At 40.2% G+C, this 16,791-nt stretch overlaps 1 protein-coding gene across 16 annotated transcripts in view; it reads left to right on the top strand.

The window, feature by feature from the left end:
• Positions 1–16,427, top strand: part of LOC109474152 (CLIP-associating protein 1-B-like) — a 72,997-nt gene extending 56,570 nt beyond the window's left edge. For 12 of the 16 annotated variants that reach the window (XM_019774372.1, XM_019774382.1, XM_019774380.1 and 9 more), the window contains 16 exons: positions 1,051–1,152; positions 1,737–1,810; positions 3,325–3,459; positions 6,279–6,388; positions 6,861–7,088; positions 7,357–7,579; positions 8,065–8,208; positions 9,212–9,463; positions 9,982–10,125; positions 10,426–10,492; positions 10,750–10,816; positions 11,234–11,269; positions 11,710–11,965; positions 12,376–12,513; positions 13,285–13,470; positions 13,811–16,427. In XM_019774372.1, coding sequence (XP_019629931.1) covers positions 1,051–1,152; positions 1,737–1,810; positions 3,325–3,459; positions 6,279–6,388; positions 6,861–7,088; positions 7,357–7,579; positions 8,065–8,208; positions 9,212–9,463; positions 9,982–10,125; positions 10,426–10,492; positions 10,750–10,816; positions 11,234–11,269; positions 11,710–11,965; positions 12,376–12,513; positions 13,285–13,470; positions 13,811–14,086 — 2,438 coding nt within the window. In that variant the 3' untranslated portion in view covers positions 14,087–16,427. Of the gene's footprint in view, positions 1–1,050; positions 1,153–1,736; positions 1,811–3,324; positions 3,460–6,278; positions 6,389–6,860; positions 7,089–7,356; positions 7,580–8,064; positions 8,209–9,211; positions 9,464–9,981; positions 10,126–10,425; positions 10,493–10,749; positions 10,817–11,233; positions 11,270–11,709; positions 11,966–12,375; positions 12,514–13,058; positions 13,167–13,284; positions 13,471–13,810 lie in introns of those variants that run through there. The other 4 variants (XM_019774374.1, XM_019774371.1, XM_019774377.1 and 1 more) reach the window with 4 other exon arrangements.
• The last annotated feature ends 364 nt before the right edge of the window (positions 16,428–16,791 follow it).

Genomic DNA, 16,791 nt, shown 5'->3' with positions numbered 1-16,791 from the left:
GGATCCCACGCAGCACCGGGACCAGCCGGGAAACCAGCCCCAAGAGATATGGCATGCGATGTAAGACTACTAACTCACGCTTCGCTTCTCACTGTTAATATTGTAGAGCACATTCACATGCTATTCATGGGTGGTTTTCCTCTTGTAATACATACAGTCAAACCTTACTGGGGCTGTGGTGGCGTAACGGCAGAGCATTTAGGTCAGAACTGAGAGGTCCCGGGTTCGAATCCTGCCAAGTCACCAACCATGTGCCCCTGGGAAAGGCTCTCAACACGACTTTCCTCATTTCACTCTGGTGAAAATGAGTATGCCAGAATGATCGTTATGATCGTGGGCGTTAAAGGAAAACCAAGCCTATACCTAGAGACCACCTGGCCATTATGGCCACTCTTTGGTGGTTCATCTTTAGATTATTTCTCCTATTGACAAAACCATTACTAATTAAGAATCTTGATGCTATGGGTTTGACTGTTAGAATTTGACTGTCTGCCATATTGGTGTCCTAGCGGTCATTTAACAGACACAAGGGATACCAGTATGGCAGCAATGATAATATCACCCCAATGATGTCATGTAAATATGCTCTGTCAGATGGAATGGTGTTGCCAGTAGTGTGCTTTAATTGTTTTTGTGAGCAGCGAGGCTCTAACATTGAAGTGTGAATTTCAAGCAGATTGTTGTGCTACCGCAGCAAAACATTGTCTCTGTGTTATTGTTTAATTTTAATTTTAAGAATAATTTTTTGATAGTACTCATCACCTAATATTATATTAGGTGAAAGAAAGGTATTTCAATGTATGTATTACATGTACAATATTATTGCACCAAAGATGCTGTGCTTTATCTTATTGAAATGATCTGAAATGATGAGAGTTTCTATTGGTAAGATTTTATGTGTATGATAATCTTCAAAGAAAATTTCAAGGAAAGTTTCATTGTTGTTTTTTTGTGACAGTTGTTGTGACTTATGAGGAAAATTTTGACAATTTTGCTAATTCATTATTCATGTATGTCAAAGATGTAACTTTTGAAAAACTTCTGTCATAGCAACCAGCAGAGAGCGTCGTCTGAGTGAGAGTAGCGGTGGGAGAAGACCGGTGCTGGGACCTGCGGAGAGAAGACCTGTGTCTTCACGGGCTGCCAGCTCAGGTAACCACAGACCAGGAGTCAGGCAGAGTCTGTAGTCCGTGTTCGCGCCTCGAAATTAACTTTTCTTCCTTTTGTCCCCAAAATAAATTTCAATTGTCCCGAGGTGTGGATGCACTGTCCCAACCTGTTTTTGGGAAGTATGTTTGACTTAAACTTGAAGTGAACTTTATTTTGCTTATGTTCACTCCCAGGCGCACTATAAATGCAGAGTGGACATGAAATTTGGGGGGGGACTTTTCTGGATCCAAAAGCCGGGATGTTGCATGATAATTAAAAGAAGGGCTGACATTCTGATGTTGATTATTTTTCTATTGTCCCAAAAATGTCCCAAAGTATCGTTTTAGTTGTCCCTGTCTAGATTTTAGTGTCAGTGGCCATCGGAGCTGATTAGGCCTCCTCCCAGAGAGCATTTCTAACTCGAGAGAACCATTCCCAGAAATACCAATTACATGTACATGACTATACGGACCTCATGGTTCTTTTTCACTTTGAAAATCAGTCATGAAAGCCTTTAACACTATAGTAACAGACAGTTCTTCGTTGCCTTTTGTCTAAAACTGAATCTTCTTTACCTTATTCTTCAGCGAATCCACCAGTAACAGCCCTAAGAGTCCTGGGTCCAGGCAAAGATGTAGAAGCAGCAGTGGCAGATGCACTGGTGAGACTCATACACTGTGTCGGCACGAAACATGTGCTGACTCAGACACAAGGGCACATACTACATGTAGTACACAACACATGGAACTTAAAACATGGAGTTAAGCTTTACAAGTACATGTAGCAAGGATATCTCCCTTTTTTTCATTGTACATGTACACACATGTATGTATGTACCATTAGCATGACTTCTATGTTTTTTTCAAGTTAGAATTTTGTATACTGGTAAAATCTGTATAATTTTTATGTTAAGTCAGATAGCATAGCAACATGCGTCTTAATTTTAGTTTAAGGCTACGAGAATTAAGTCACCAACTGACTGGTCGGTTGGTTTGGAACTCTGCAATTTGAGTCTAAGTTATGCCCTTACTTTCAATGACTTCTAATTTCTTCTTGCTGTGGTGCACCCTAATTTTTTTCTTCTGTACACCTAAATGTTTACTAATAGGTTATTTGCACCATTGCACCTATTCCCAGAAATAAATTTCCAGTCCTGTCACCACATGTTTATGCCTGTACACCCCAGGACGTTGGCAGAACGTACTGCGGTTTCTGTTGGGTGTTTGATCAACATTGCATCAGAATTTTGTCCATAGCATATTTTTTCCAACACAACAATTTTAAAGCAACAGATGGGATGTCACCCTTGAATATGTGAACACGACATTTAACCATATGTTCTCTATATGTACATGCTATGTACAGTACCTTCGTGTGGGCACAGTACATTCTGCCAACATGCCGTACCCCCCTACCATAAGAATTTACAACTTCATAGTTTGTAACTTTTCCTTGTTGGTTCTCTCCACATCTGCACTCCACCACCAGACAAACTACAGTGTAAGGATGGATTCCTTCTCATATGTGTTGTCTTGTGCCCCTTACCCCTAACGTTTAGTAATTTTACTTACTTAACTAGACCTAGGTTTTTCCCATTCTTTTATTGACTTTTGCAGTCAAAATTGATCTCCACAACTTAGGATTTCATCTAGTTTTGGAGATAAATTTTGTCTGTAAATATCGTTTACCCAGATGTTAACGGATTTGTAGAGCATTCCAGCCTTCAATTATATAATAATTGTTTTTTAATAATATTTAACTGTTTGTTTGTGGTATGTTGACAATGTGAGTTTTTTGCCAACTATCATTATGTAATTTACACCATAATGTTAACGTCTATTGCTGTAAATATGAACAGTAGAAATGAATATAACACTGTCTTGAAGTGCTATTCATTGTCTTTACCAATAGATGGCATTAATATCTAGAATTAATAATAGATTAATAGAAATGTTTAACATTCTGTATGCAGTACGATTGAATGTTACAAGTTGGCATACATTTACACATCTTACATACCAATCTACTGTCAAATAATGTTGCTAGATGTACATGTGAAGTATTTTTTGAAGATCCTTATTGAGTCATACTGATCTGCAGTTCCAATGAATGTTGCTAGATGGCGTGCATGTATTACAAGTACTGATTTGAAGACCCATGTTTATACCAACGCAGTATGACACCCTGTGTCACCCACAGAGACGACCAATGAGACGACGCTACGATGTCTATTCGGATGATGACGACAGCGAAATTTGTTCCGTTTCTTCGGACAAGTCAAACGGTTCAAGTTACGGCCGTCAGCTCGAGGTCAGTAGAGTTTTTAAATCAAATTTTATATTTTTTATATTCAAGAGAAAATGCATACACTGTATATTTCACTGCTCTTAAAACTGGCTTGGTTGCTGCTATTGCAAAGCTTTTCATAACTCATGTACATGTAGTTAATATGTAAGTAGTTAGTAGTATACTGTCAGGTCTATCTATACCACTGTCAAATCTTTGACAGTGACAATACATAAAAACTGCTCTGAGTCTGACGTAATCATTCAAACGTTTGGGCAGCATAAGGCATAGGAGACAATGTAAATAGAATATGTAGTATTGCTTTAATTTGTTTCTAGTGCTTAATACTAGTATATGACTAAGCATTACACTTTATACCACCAAATAGTCACCAACTTTACCTACTGAAAACGTACTACCTCCTTGGCATCTTTTCTACTGATGGTAACACAGCTTAATGTAATATTTAGCATTGCACTAACATAGTAAATAGTCACCAACTGTACCTACTGAAAACATTATAAGTCTTCATCAATGAAGGTTAGACATCCAGGTAATGAGATACCAAAGTAACAGTTGCTCAAGCGACTTGATGGATTTTGAAAACAGTCACAGAGGTTTCAAATAGCACGTCCAGTCACTGACAAAAAGTCGTAGATGCTACCTGAAAAGTAGTAGATGCTACCTGAAACATCTGACCATTTTCAAAATCTCTGCAGCTGCTTGAGCAACTGTTACTTTGGCTCACTAAGTCTTCCCCCTTGGCATCTTTGCTAACTAACCTGCTGACGGTAACGTTTCCACTAACCACTACCTTCCAGCCCAGCACCAAAACTGACTGGTCAAGTCATGAGCACCTTCTGCTTCTTGTTCATGAGGTCAGGAGACACGCGGCATGTAGACATGGGGCATTCTGTTGTAGCAGCACTGTTACTTAGGCCACACCAATTTAATTTCTTGGTTAACGGATTTTTCTAGAAAAATAATGGAGCGGGCGAAAAAAAATAAAAAATAAAAACAGGCCAAGGCATCCTTTTATGGCCCAAAATGGTACGATATTATAATAAAGAGCCATGAAGTCAACACACCAGGCTTGTTCAAAATTTAAACATGAATTTTGAACTTCTAATGATACCCTTGCATTGAAAGATGGAATATCTGTATCAAGTAGGATGAAAAGGACCATTTTCAACTGTTCAGGGCAAAATATGAGCATTTTGCAGTTGATTCTGAATTTTTATTTTTATTTGCAAATCAGAAAAAATGAAGCGGGCGAATCCGTTAACGAATAAATTGAATTGGTGTGGCCTTAGAGGAGAGGGTTGTTGTCTTGAAGTGGTTGTCAGACACTTTTTTCTTTTTTTGTTTGTAAGACTCTTGGTAAAATAAAATAAAAGTTCTGAAACAGATTTGCACTGTAATTTCAAACACAAAAATATCAAACTTGTTCAAGTTTTAGACAGTTCAACTCCAATCTTTGTCAAGGAGTGAGCAAACAACTGCTTCTGTGATGTCATGTTATGCAGATAGAACATGTGACTCTTTATCTGGTGGCCACTTTAAGATTTGACAATTTCCTTTAAGTTTAACTTCAAGGTACCCTGGTATCCTAAGGAAAAAATTGGAACTGTATCTGCTTTTTGTTGCATCGAAAGTATCTGCCAGTAATAATCATACATACATGTACATACCGGTATTCATCAAGTTCTTCCAGAAAAGCCATTTAGCTCTGCAATTGTTTATCAGACTTCTCAACATTTATTTGCTTTTCTAATGCAGAAACATGGTGGAAAATCTAAACCAAAATATCATAAAAATGACCTTTAATTTGAATTATCTGTATAGATTGCTACTGTTTCATAAATTAGTGTTGTTGACACAAGTATTTATCCCCTGGATACCAAGTTACCGGCTAGCTCCATTCCACCTTTTCATCGCAGCATGGTGTTGTTATTTGTTTGGTGTGTTTAATGTGTGGTGCTCGGTTAGCCTCTTTATCAGGTTTCACATGTCATGCTTTTGGGAGGTTGATAATTTGCAGTTTTGTTGATGGCTTATCCATTCTCAGTACTCAGTTTCTTGTTCAAAGGAATCCCACAAGAAAATGAGTTAAAAAAACTGGTGATATGCCATCAGGAAAAAAACACATCAAAGGCAACAAAAAAGCCTGACGTGTAGAATCTGCTGGAGGCTTATGTTCCGTTCTTCTGTGAAGTTGTGGTCTGTGCTGTTTTTCTTGTCACAGCTGTGACGTCTCTTTAGGTGTGTTTTCAGTTTTTCATCCAACAGAGTAGTATCACACTTTTCCCTAGTCGACAACTTATTAAGGAAAGCTTTTAGTTCCATGGTGTAATCTAAATCTTAATGAAAATATGATTACCTGAGCAAATGTGGGATCGTGTGGCATAATAGTTGGGTGTTTGGCCCAGAACCTATAGATCCTGGGTTTGAATCCAGAGACAAACCCCAATCTTGTGTCCTTGGAAAGGACACTACTTTCTTTCCTCCCTTCACTCAGATTAAAATGAGTACCTAGATTTGGCTAGGGATGTCTCTGTAATAGGACATTAAATGGAGGTCTGGTGTTTGGGGAGAGCCCTACCCCACGCACGTTTTAAGAACCCACCACACTTTTCAAAAAGGAGTAGTAGGGGCATGCAATTTGCAATAAACCTGTTAGAAAAAAAGATAAAGTATAAACCTGAGTAACATCAACAGGTTACCTTGCATGGCATCAGGAGGACAATTCTTTCATGCGGTCTATGTAAAAAAAATGATGGAACAGGAAGATTTGTGGTGTTTTTTGTTTTTGTTTGTGACGTGTGTTTTTCTCACTGACTCAGCAACAAGACATCGCAGAGATTCTGAACAAGTGTGGCAGCACCTCCTGGGCTGAGCGGAAGGACGGGCTACTGGGGCTACAGGCCATGCTCAGGGGCAACCAGATGCTCAGGTATGGGGCAGTATTGTTTCAGTAAGTTGACATCATCATACATCATCATTTGCCTCCTTCCGTTTAAGTAGATGATAGGTTTGTTATGGTAGGTCCCAGTAACTTGTCTGGTGTCTGAACTAGCCTATCCTTGACCAGCAGTCATTCTACAGTGCAATAAAAGAGTGATGTGACACAAAGAGACATTGTACACAGTATGCCTATCTCTGTCAGTCAGGTCTTAAAAGACTATGGCTTAGCTGCGTAAAAACAGGATGGTATGTATAGGGCTGGAAAATAAGGTCTTTATAGCAAAACCTTCAAGACCTGTACCATTATTAATTCTTTGTTGTTGACTGTTTCCCCCTTCCAGCCGTGCTGAGCTGAAGCGATTGACAGAACTGTTTAACCGGATGTTTGTTTTCCCTTCCAGCCGTGCTGAGCTGAAGCGAGTGACAGAACTGTTTAACCGGATGTTTGTTTTACTTCCCAGCCGTGCTGAGCTGAAGCGAGTGACAGAACTGTTTAACCGGATGTTTGCGGACCCCCATGGTAAGGTGTTCAGCCTGTTCCTGGAGACGCTGGTGGACCTGCTGATGGTGCACAAGGCTGACCTGACAGACTGGCTGTACGTCCTGCTCACTCAGCTGCTGAAGAAACTGGGAGCCGACCTGCTGGGCTCCGTACAGGCCAAAGTACAGAAGGCTCTCGACACAGCCAGGTGAGCAGACTGCTTGTTCTTTTGCAAATTTACTCAATGGTAGACCAAGAGACCACTTCCTAGGCCCTGAACTAAGTTTGGGTTACTCTCAAAATGTGGGAAAGTGTGTTTTTAAACGCTTGAAAATAACAAATTTGTCAATGCCCTATCCCCTAACCCCCTTGGATTGTGAGCACTCTCCCGTAGGTCAAATCATAAGAGTTGAGCTGGCTAGAGTCCTGCGCCTGACCAAAGTGTTCTAACACAACCATCACTGATTTCCCCACAGGGACAGTTTCCCGTACGACGTCCAGTTCAACATCCTGATGCGGTTCATCGTGGACCAGACCCAGACGCCCAACCTGAAGGTGAAGGTGGCCCTGCTGAGGTACATGGAGCAGCTCATCGTCCTCATGGACCCGCAGGACTTCATCAACTCCTCCGAAACCAGGCTGGCCGTGTCACGCATCATCACATGGACCACCGAGCCCAAGAGTGTGGAGGTTAGAAAGGTAAGGACACACGGAAATAAGCTTCATCAGAATGGTAAAACATAGGAATGATATTCGGATTTTCTTTTACACAACCAGTAATGTCTTTTACTTTGCTTAGGTTTTGGTGTCTATCAGACACCTTCCCTACAGCTTCTGACTGGAGTTCTGCCTCTTGCCGCTATATGTAGCTGATGTTGTTAGTTATGACCTTGGTGCTGAAAGTGTAATGGTTGTTCATAGTCTTCCTTCCGTTCAATATGTACCACTCAGAAAACAGCCATTCTGTGTTAGATCCTTTATAGTTATCAATGATATACAGACTGATTTGAGAAACTGTTATGTCAACAGGCAGCCACAATTTTTTTTCTTTTCTGTCACAATTTTATTTGGAGTAACGCTGTAATGTTGAGCAATGAAGATGCATGAAGGATCCCATGAGATGACGGAAAGACAGGCAGATACCAATGAATATTGACTCATTTGAGAACCTGTTCCATTGCCAGGCTGCCTCAGCTGTGCTGATTGGTCTGTTTGAACTGAACACGCCCGAGTTCAGCATGATGCTGTCGGTTCTGCCCAAGACCTTTCAGGACGGAGCCACCAAACTACTCCACAACCACCTCCGCAACACCAGCAATGCCAACCAGGTCAGTGGACTTTCATATACCATTGGAATGACTAAATGAGTTACTGTAACATTACAGTGTTCTCACCAGGATTTTTTCACAGCGTATGGGTCAGGTACAGAAGGGCACAAGTCGCGCATTGAATCCCCAAAATGGGACCACAGCAGTGAGTCTGGTATTCCTCCCCCCCCCCCCCAAAAAAAAAATTTGTTTTCCCGTTGTATTATCTTCATAATTCTAAAGTTATATTTTGATTGGAAGGTTAATGAAGCCTCTCCCCCCAAAAACACCCCTACACTGGCTGAAAGACAGCGTAGGGGGTTTAAGTCACAGTGTAGGGGGCCCCTACGATCAAATAGCCTGGTGAGAACTATGCATTATATGCAACCATGTGTGATAGCAAAAAAGGAAGAAATGTAAACAAACAGTCATGGTATGCTCTAGAACATTATGAGTATAGGTTAGGTACAAAAATTTGAACAATTTGTAAAACTTAACTCATTACTGACCGTCACATATGTAACAATATTGAGTAGCACCTTTCCATGCAATCTTTTTGTATAAAATCAAAAATATCATGTCACAAGACCCAAAGGCTACTCAGAGGTTATGGTTGACATGAATCAGACTGTAACAGCATCTCTTATTCCTAAAAGTCAGGATTTGAGACAAGCTGGACTTATTGTGAGTGAGGACTAACTGATAAACTAGGACAAGTCGGGGTTATGAAGGCTGCTCTAGAAATGTTGGGGCTTAAGCTGAGAATGTCTACAAAAATCGTTGCAAAAGTCTTTTTTTTATATAAACACTTTATACCGGTAGTACAAGGAAGGATTAAACTGGTATGCATGGCTAAAGCGTACAGGCTTTCAGACAACATCCGCCATCTTTCTTCAGCTACAAATTGTACTGACAAGGGCAGTAACGTGACCCATGTGGTAAAAGGTCAGCACAGGAGTGTGTTGTACATTTTATATATTGGGGTTAGTCGGTTATAAACACTTTCCATTCCCGATTCCCACAGGGCAGCCCACGAAGAACTACCCCAGTGCAATCCCCCCGCAGCGGGCTGACCTCCCCCCTGGCCAGACTTGGTAGCCTCCGCAACGCCTCGCCTGCGGGCAGCGTGGACTACGATGCCGAGAACATGAACTCTGAGGAAATCTACAACTCGCTCCGACAGACGACCGCAGAGATCCAGAACTACAACTTCCACCACGACGACCACGAACCTATCAAGTTAGACAAGAAAAAAGACAGCGATGAGGTAATAAAGGTGATCGCAGTCATACGGAAATATTTCTGGTTGGTAAAACAAGGACAAGGGACATAGAAGCTACCTTATCCTCATTTCCATAATAGTGACACAGTTCTTGGTCATGTTCAACTCTTTTTTCCAGTTCCCTTACATGTGATTGGTGTCGACTTGTTCTCTCAGTTCATTTTACTGATGCTGAAGAAGAGTGATGGATGTCACTTGAAACGTCCAGAAGTAAACTCTGTAATTTATCCAGTATGTTAGGGCTTTCTTTTATATGCAACTGGTGAGCAAGATTTCTCATGACAGGCATGTTTGAGAGATCTCTATAGACCTTAACTTGACGATAATCCAAACAAAAGATGAACAAGTCCTTTGCTTACACGTTTACACTGTTTCCAAATGTGATGTATGTCATGTATGTTTTTATTTTTGTACGTCGTACAAATGTACCCTGTAAGACTAGCCAGTTCTGGCTAAAGGGTATTGAAATAAAGACATTAAAGACTTACCTCTGGATGTCTGTGATTCTGCAGGTTTCAGGGGACAGTGGAATCACCAGCTCCATGCCGGACATTCGGTCTGACAGCCCAGACGCCAAGATTGTGCACTCAGACCATGCCGGGGATTCCCACTCTAAAAAACAGGGACTCTACAACCCAACTCAGTATCAAGATGAGGTGGGTGTCACATTACACTTAATTCTGTCTTAAGAATTGTCAAAATCTATCCTTTGTAGTTGTTTTTTTATCTTTGCAATTTTCCACTCTGACAGCCATGTGCAGACTAGATAAATCAGCTGTTGACATCAAACCTTACGTTGACCTCAGAAAAAAAATAGCAAAGTACAAAATCCACAAGTCAAATATCACAAAATATAACTTAACGACATGCTATACTTTGTTTTATCATTCTGTAGAAATTAAAAAGTTACTGGTACTTTTTGTCACAGAATGCTAACTATGGCTGTTTTGTTTCAGAACAATGTGAATGCCTACAATAGAGCAGCTCTAGCAGAGGCCACATTTGATGAAGACTTTAGTGAATGTAAGTTACCCCATGTGTCGTTGTACTTTACTTCCTAAGTTGAAAGATTTTCACTAAACTAAAGAAACATGCAGTGAAATAAGTGAAATACAAATCGCTGAAAAAAGTTGCTATTAAGATAGATAAAAAAGGCATCAAACACTTCAATTTGCAGTTCGTTACATTTGAGGCGACCTCAAAGTCAGACTGGCAGTCAAATTTTTGGAGGGCTTTCGGTAACTTTTTTTTTACCCACGATGCTCTTGTTGTTCTTCCAGCTGTACCCCTTGACCAATCAGAGATGATAGCAGAACTCCTGAGAGAATTGTCCAATCATGACGAAAGGTGGGAATTTCAAATGCAGTTTCCAGGAATATGTAGATTGCTTCATGTATATTGCTGAAAATCCACTTTTGCCATTATAACTAATTTTTCATCAAAGTTTTAACACATTTAAAAATATGTTGAAAGTTAAGTGTCTTCTCGTCCATATTTGTTTTTTGCCCATATATTGTGATATGTCCATATATATGTTGTATGTCCTTTATTTGGTATTAGGTAAGTTGCATACACACCCACTGTAGTAGTCACAATTCACATGACAAACAGAGCTTTTTTCTGCTTAGCACCATATTATTTGCTTATTCTAAATTACCACAGTACATGTAGTTTACAGAGCTAGCTCTGGTAACGTAGGAGAGCCTTCTTCTGCTCAGCACCGTAGTATTTGCTTATTCTTGCACATTTTACTTTGTTGTTTAGACAAGACAAAGAGAAGTTTGTGGCACATCGACTGAGGTGAGCGCTGGTGAAGTTGTCGGGAGAGGCTTTTCTGCTGTCACATGTGCACACGTATCTATGACATCACCACGGCACACATATCAGTGACATCACATGGGCACAAGTGTCACTGACATCACACACGCACACACATACACACAAATCACTATTCAACTGATCATCATGGATAAGTGATCTAAAAGCCAGGCTATAGCAGGATTTCCAAAACTATCCAATTGAACTTTTCTGATAATAAGGAGAGTATCTTCAATTTTTTTATAAAACATCATACATACTTTACATTTTAGCAATTAAAACTACAAACTTTTTCGTGTGTCATCCTTCTACTAAGTGAAGGTGACTAAAATAATGGTAATACTATCATTGAGCAGGATAGAACCAAGGAAATACTCAGATGATCATGATCACTCAACTTGTCCTATCCTTCACCCCCCCAGAGTTGAGGAGCGGAAGTCAGCCCTCCAACAGCTGATCAAACTGACGCGGGAAGACGCGGTCGGACTTTGGGACGAGCACTTCAAGACCATCCTGCTGATGTTACTGGAGACGATGGGCGACCGAGAGGCTGCTATCCGCGCTCTGTCCCTGAGAGCCCTCCGTGAGATCCTGCGGAACCAGCCCGCCAGGTTCAAGAGCTACGCTGAACTCACCATCATGAAGATCCTGGAAGCTCACAAGGATGTGCAGAAAGAGGCAAGTAGAACTTTTGCCACTGTAACAATGTTTTGCATGCAAAGAGCATAAATTGGTAGCAAGGAATTTCTGTCCCAACAGTTTCCAAAATCTTGATGTCAAACTGGAAAATGATGGCCACATTTCAACATTTCATAAGTGATTTTCTGGCCACATTTCAACGTATATAATGCAAAAGGATTATTTAAATCTTCCATTCAGGTAGTTAAAGCATAGTTGCCTGATTTCCTCCAGGCTAAGACATTGTTTCTTAGTGCATGTCTTATACAACAGGTTTACTTTAACAAATGGTACTGACTTGTTGGCATCCTTGAAGAGACAATGGAGTTTGCACCATGTTACAGTTCGTACTGACTACATGTAGGTCTGTATACTCAAAACATGAACGAATGTTGAACCTGTTCCTGCAGGTGGTCCGAGCTGCGGAGGAAACCTGCAGCACGGCTGCCAACTCCCTGCAGGCAGAGCAGTGTGTCCGTGTACTCTGTCCCATCGTACAGACGGCAGAGTATCCCATCAACCTCGCTGCCATCAAGATGCTCACAAAGGTCAGACGTCATTCCTAACTCTCCTTGCTGGAGAAAGAAAGACTTGTGTTAGTGAAGAATTGTCCAAAAGTGAAAAATAAATGTCAGAAATTGACCCAGTCTTACCGGTATTTTGCTAGATGGGTTGTCTGAAATTGTATATTACCGGTAGTTATAAACCAGAGATATGGGTAGAGATGCCTGTCACCATATATGAGCAAAAAATGGGATAGGGATAGAGGGATGTTGTTGTTTGTCCGTTATTCTCTTTGATGACCAAGACATCAGGTCAGGTTCTAGGGATAGGGGTAGAGGGATGGGGATGTGGGAATAGTATTGTTTAAGTACCACCAGGTATTCTTGTCTGGACTTTTACAGGTACATTACATGTAGGTACACAGTCCTGTTGATGAAACATCAAATAGAAGAACACACCTTATCATTTCCCTGTAGGTAGTTGAGATGATGGCTCAGGACCTACTGAGTCCTGTCCATAGTGGCCACCAGTGCAGGTATACAGAAAAAAGTATTTCGACCCCTGGCTAACAAAAATGCTGTTTTTGCAGGTTGTTGAGATGATGGCTCAGGACCTACTGAGTCCTGTCCATAGTGGCCACCAGTGCAGGTATACAGAAAAAAGTATTTTGAGCCCTGGCTAACAAAAATGCTGTTTTTGCAGGTTGTTGAGATGATGGCTCAGGACCTACTGAGTCCTGTCCATAGTGGCCACCAGTGCAGGTATACAGAAAAAAGTATTTCGACCCCTGGCTAACAAAAATGCTGTTTTTGCAGGTTGTTGAGATGATGGCTCAGGACCTGCTGAGTCCCTTGCTGGATGACATCATGCCGGGGCTGCTGCAGGGGTATGATAACCAGGAGAGCAGCGTGAGGAAGGCCAGCGTGTTCGCCCTGGTCGCTCTACACACCGTCCTGGGGGACGAACTCAAGCCTCACCTGTCCTCACTAACAGGCAGCAAGGTGCGACAACTTTGTAATAAAGTCAGGTTTTGTTTTAATTGATATAATCTTCATGTATAGTCTTTTTACTAATGAACAAGCAGCAATGTAGGAGCACATAGGTTTTGTTTTGAATCATTTAGCAAGGCAGGAAGGTACCTACATGTGGAGCATGTGGAATAAATTGATACAGTTGAAAATGAAGCAATGGATGGATGGACAGATGGATAATGAATGACAAATTTGGCTTGAAAATACATCTTCAGGGCAGGTAAACCATGGGCTTGAAGAATGGTATATATAATTTTGGATGTGTTATTTTCACAAACACAAGGCTGAATTTGAATTGTTGTCATTTCAGATGAAGCTAGCTAAACCTGTACATCAAGAGAGCAGAGGGCGGATCCGCCAGCTCAGCTTCATAGCAGTAACTGTCAATCATCATGTTACCATGACAACAGTACAAAAGGCGAGTCCCTCCATGGAGACAGACTGTGCAGCACTTCAGTCAGTGTTTCTCCCTTGGCAGACCTTCCCTCCCCCATTATCCCCAATTGGTATAAACTGTAGACGTTTCCAAGAGAAGAAAACTGGGTTGTGCCATTATATAGAGGGGTGCTCAAGTTGTCCATGTTAGAAATGTAGTTGACCTCTTGTACAAAATGTTTCAAGTAACACCATGCCGTGCGAAGCATGTAAGTCACTATCTTCATCACTTTCCTACCATAGAACACCCCCTGTGTAGTATGGTTTGTTCCTAAGCTTGTATTGAGTCTGTATGGTTGTGGGTTGTGCCACATCACATGTGGGGAGGACAGGCATTCTTGATGAAACTGTAACAAGTGTACAAAATGATAGTTGATGGAGTGTGTATGTTACCCTTGCCAAAGAGAACATGCTTCTTTTAAACATAAGTGCACATTTTCCATACAACAACACACAGCACTGCAGACTTGCAGTAACAGAAACACACAAGACTACTTGCTCAAGTCAAAGCAGACATAGTAACATGAGTAAAATTAGTATTAGTGACAGATTGTAAGGGTTCTATTGTAGCTATAAAGGGATTGAAAATCAAGTTGCTTTTAACTATGGTTAACAACTAGTATAAAGTCAGACTTTAAAATACTTGAATAAATTTTAAAGTACAACAATGATGTTTGGATAATTAAAAACTTTGCAGCCAAGTTGTAATGTAGCTCAGCAGTACGAGTGTATGTGTGTATCTGTTGTTATGCGGCGTCCTTCTATAAGGTGCTATTCTGCCTTCTTTATCAGTTCACACAAACACACACAGATTCTGAAAACATTGTAAACAATTCTTACTGTCTCTGATACATAGAACCAGTGTAACATTGCCTGTTAGTAATATGTTGTGTCTCCTTATGGCTTGTTTACAAGGTAAACAGAAAAATCTGTCGTACCACATGTGCTGAACGTCATTCAACGCAGGAGAAATAATTTTTTTGCCCCGTGTAAATCGGCCCGTAGGGGAGGGTGAGTACCCAGCATGCACCTGTTAACATTTCCGCCATTTTGAATTTCCATCATCAGTAATTCTGTAATTGAAGGAACATGGTTGGATGAAGGACAAAATTACAGATTATAAACAAAATACAGTCATTTGATGCTTCAGCTGAATATTACAGCTTTTTGCCAAATATTCCATTTCTGTAAGACCTTGACGACATATCTTAAGGTCAAATGAACGTGGCCCAATGCTTGTGATTGGTTCCTGACTTGACCTTCAAAGGCCATCTCTGATTGGTCAATTAAACATGTTTGAAAGACGTGCATCTCATCTGGGTAGTGGTAACCCACCCTATGAAACACCAACATGACATGGCACTGTTCTACATGATGCTTTGTTTAGACCATGATTTAGACCCTAACATTTCTTGCTGATTACAGTATATAGCAGCTTGCAGTCTCAGAAATGAAAATTAAAAGAGTATGTTTAATTCCTTGTTGGACAATTACATTAGGTATGGTTACAAGAGTAAGGCTATTGTGAGAATGATGTTCTCTTTTTGTCTCTGTTTCCTTCTTTCTCTGTATGCAACTCTGTATATCAGTCTTCATATACTGTAGTTACCTTTTCTAACCTGGGAAGTAAGCTGCTATTATGAAAATGATGTCTTTATGTCTGTATTTCGGCAAGTTACATTACAACACTTGCAAGTTGCTCTTTCTTTGTATGCAGCTTTGTGTCTATGCGTTACACTCATATACATACATACATGTACTATACTGCAGTGGAGTCCTTCAAAAGCAATGTTCCCCCCATCTACAACATAGTATTACTTCAAAATTCACATACATGTGCAGTTTACCATAATATTACTATAACATGTAGCATTGAGAATATGTATTTGTGTGGACATTGTTTGCAAAGGTTTTTTTTTAAAGAAGACATTTTTGCAGGGTGACCTATGTAAAGAAGTGTGGCATACATATATCATACCATTTGTATTTTAAGGCAAGAACTTTGATATCTTATAACTGTTTTTGCTGGTCCCTTTTGGCATACTACTAGTATGATTAGCAGCTGTTGCAACATTTGTTGTCATGTATGAAACAGCAGCTTGTATATGTATACAGTGGCAAGACTACATGTGCATCTATGTTACATTGTGTGGATTTGTACATATGAAGCTTTTCCTAAGTGTAGGAGGGAATTTTTTCCTCAAAAGATGCTGTATTGTTTCAGTGCAGCAGTTTTCCTTGTACATTTCGTTTGTAGATTTAGCCAATTTTAGTCCCATGCATTAGTACACTGGAGAAGCAAGTATGCGACATATTGAACATGATTTTTTTCATTGTTTCATTCTATTAAGTACAATGCAATATGCATGAGTGAGATTTTAGAGTAGAAAGTTTTGTGAACGTCCAAATGAAACTGTGAAATGCTATCTTGGTCTTTAGATAGATGCCATTTTGTTCCCTGTAAATTTTTGCCACAAAATAAAATCCTATGACATGTACTGTACATGATAGCTGCTTTTTGGAATGTACTTCTGCTAGTGTTAGTACAGTAGCAACAAGAGTTACAAGATTTCATACCTCCATGAAATATAGGCTTCACATGTAAATGCAAATTTCTTCTTTAATTATGCAAATGACTTCTACATTCACATAATATATGCAGCATGATGTTGGCTTTTGATTAACTTACACATCTCCATATAAAACATAGCATATCAAAGTGTAAAAATACTGTATCAAGAGTATAAGGATTTTATAATATTCACATTGGTTAGCCTCTCCCAATCTATGCAAAATAGGCTCTGATAGAAGATAACTGTGACCCATAGTAAGATATGTTAGCCAGATGACAGTCAG

This window comes from Branchiostoma belcheri, unplaced genomic scaffold, assembly GCF_001625305.1.
Source record: "Branchiostoma belcheri isolate BF01 breed outbred unplaced genomic scaffold, Haploidv18h27 scaffold30, whole genome shotgun sequence".
In the NCBI taxonomy this organism is placed as follows: Eukaryota; Metazoa; Chordata; class Leptocardii; order Amphioxiformes; family Branchiostomatidae; genus Branchiostoma; species Branchiostoma belcheri.
This window is presented reverse-complemented; position numbering and strand designations above follow the sequence as displayed.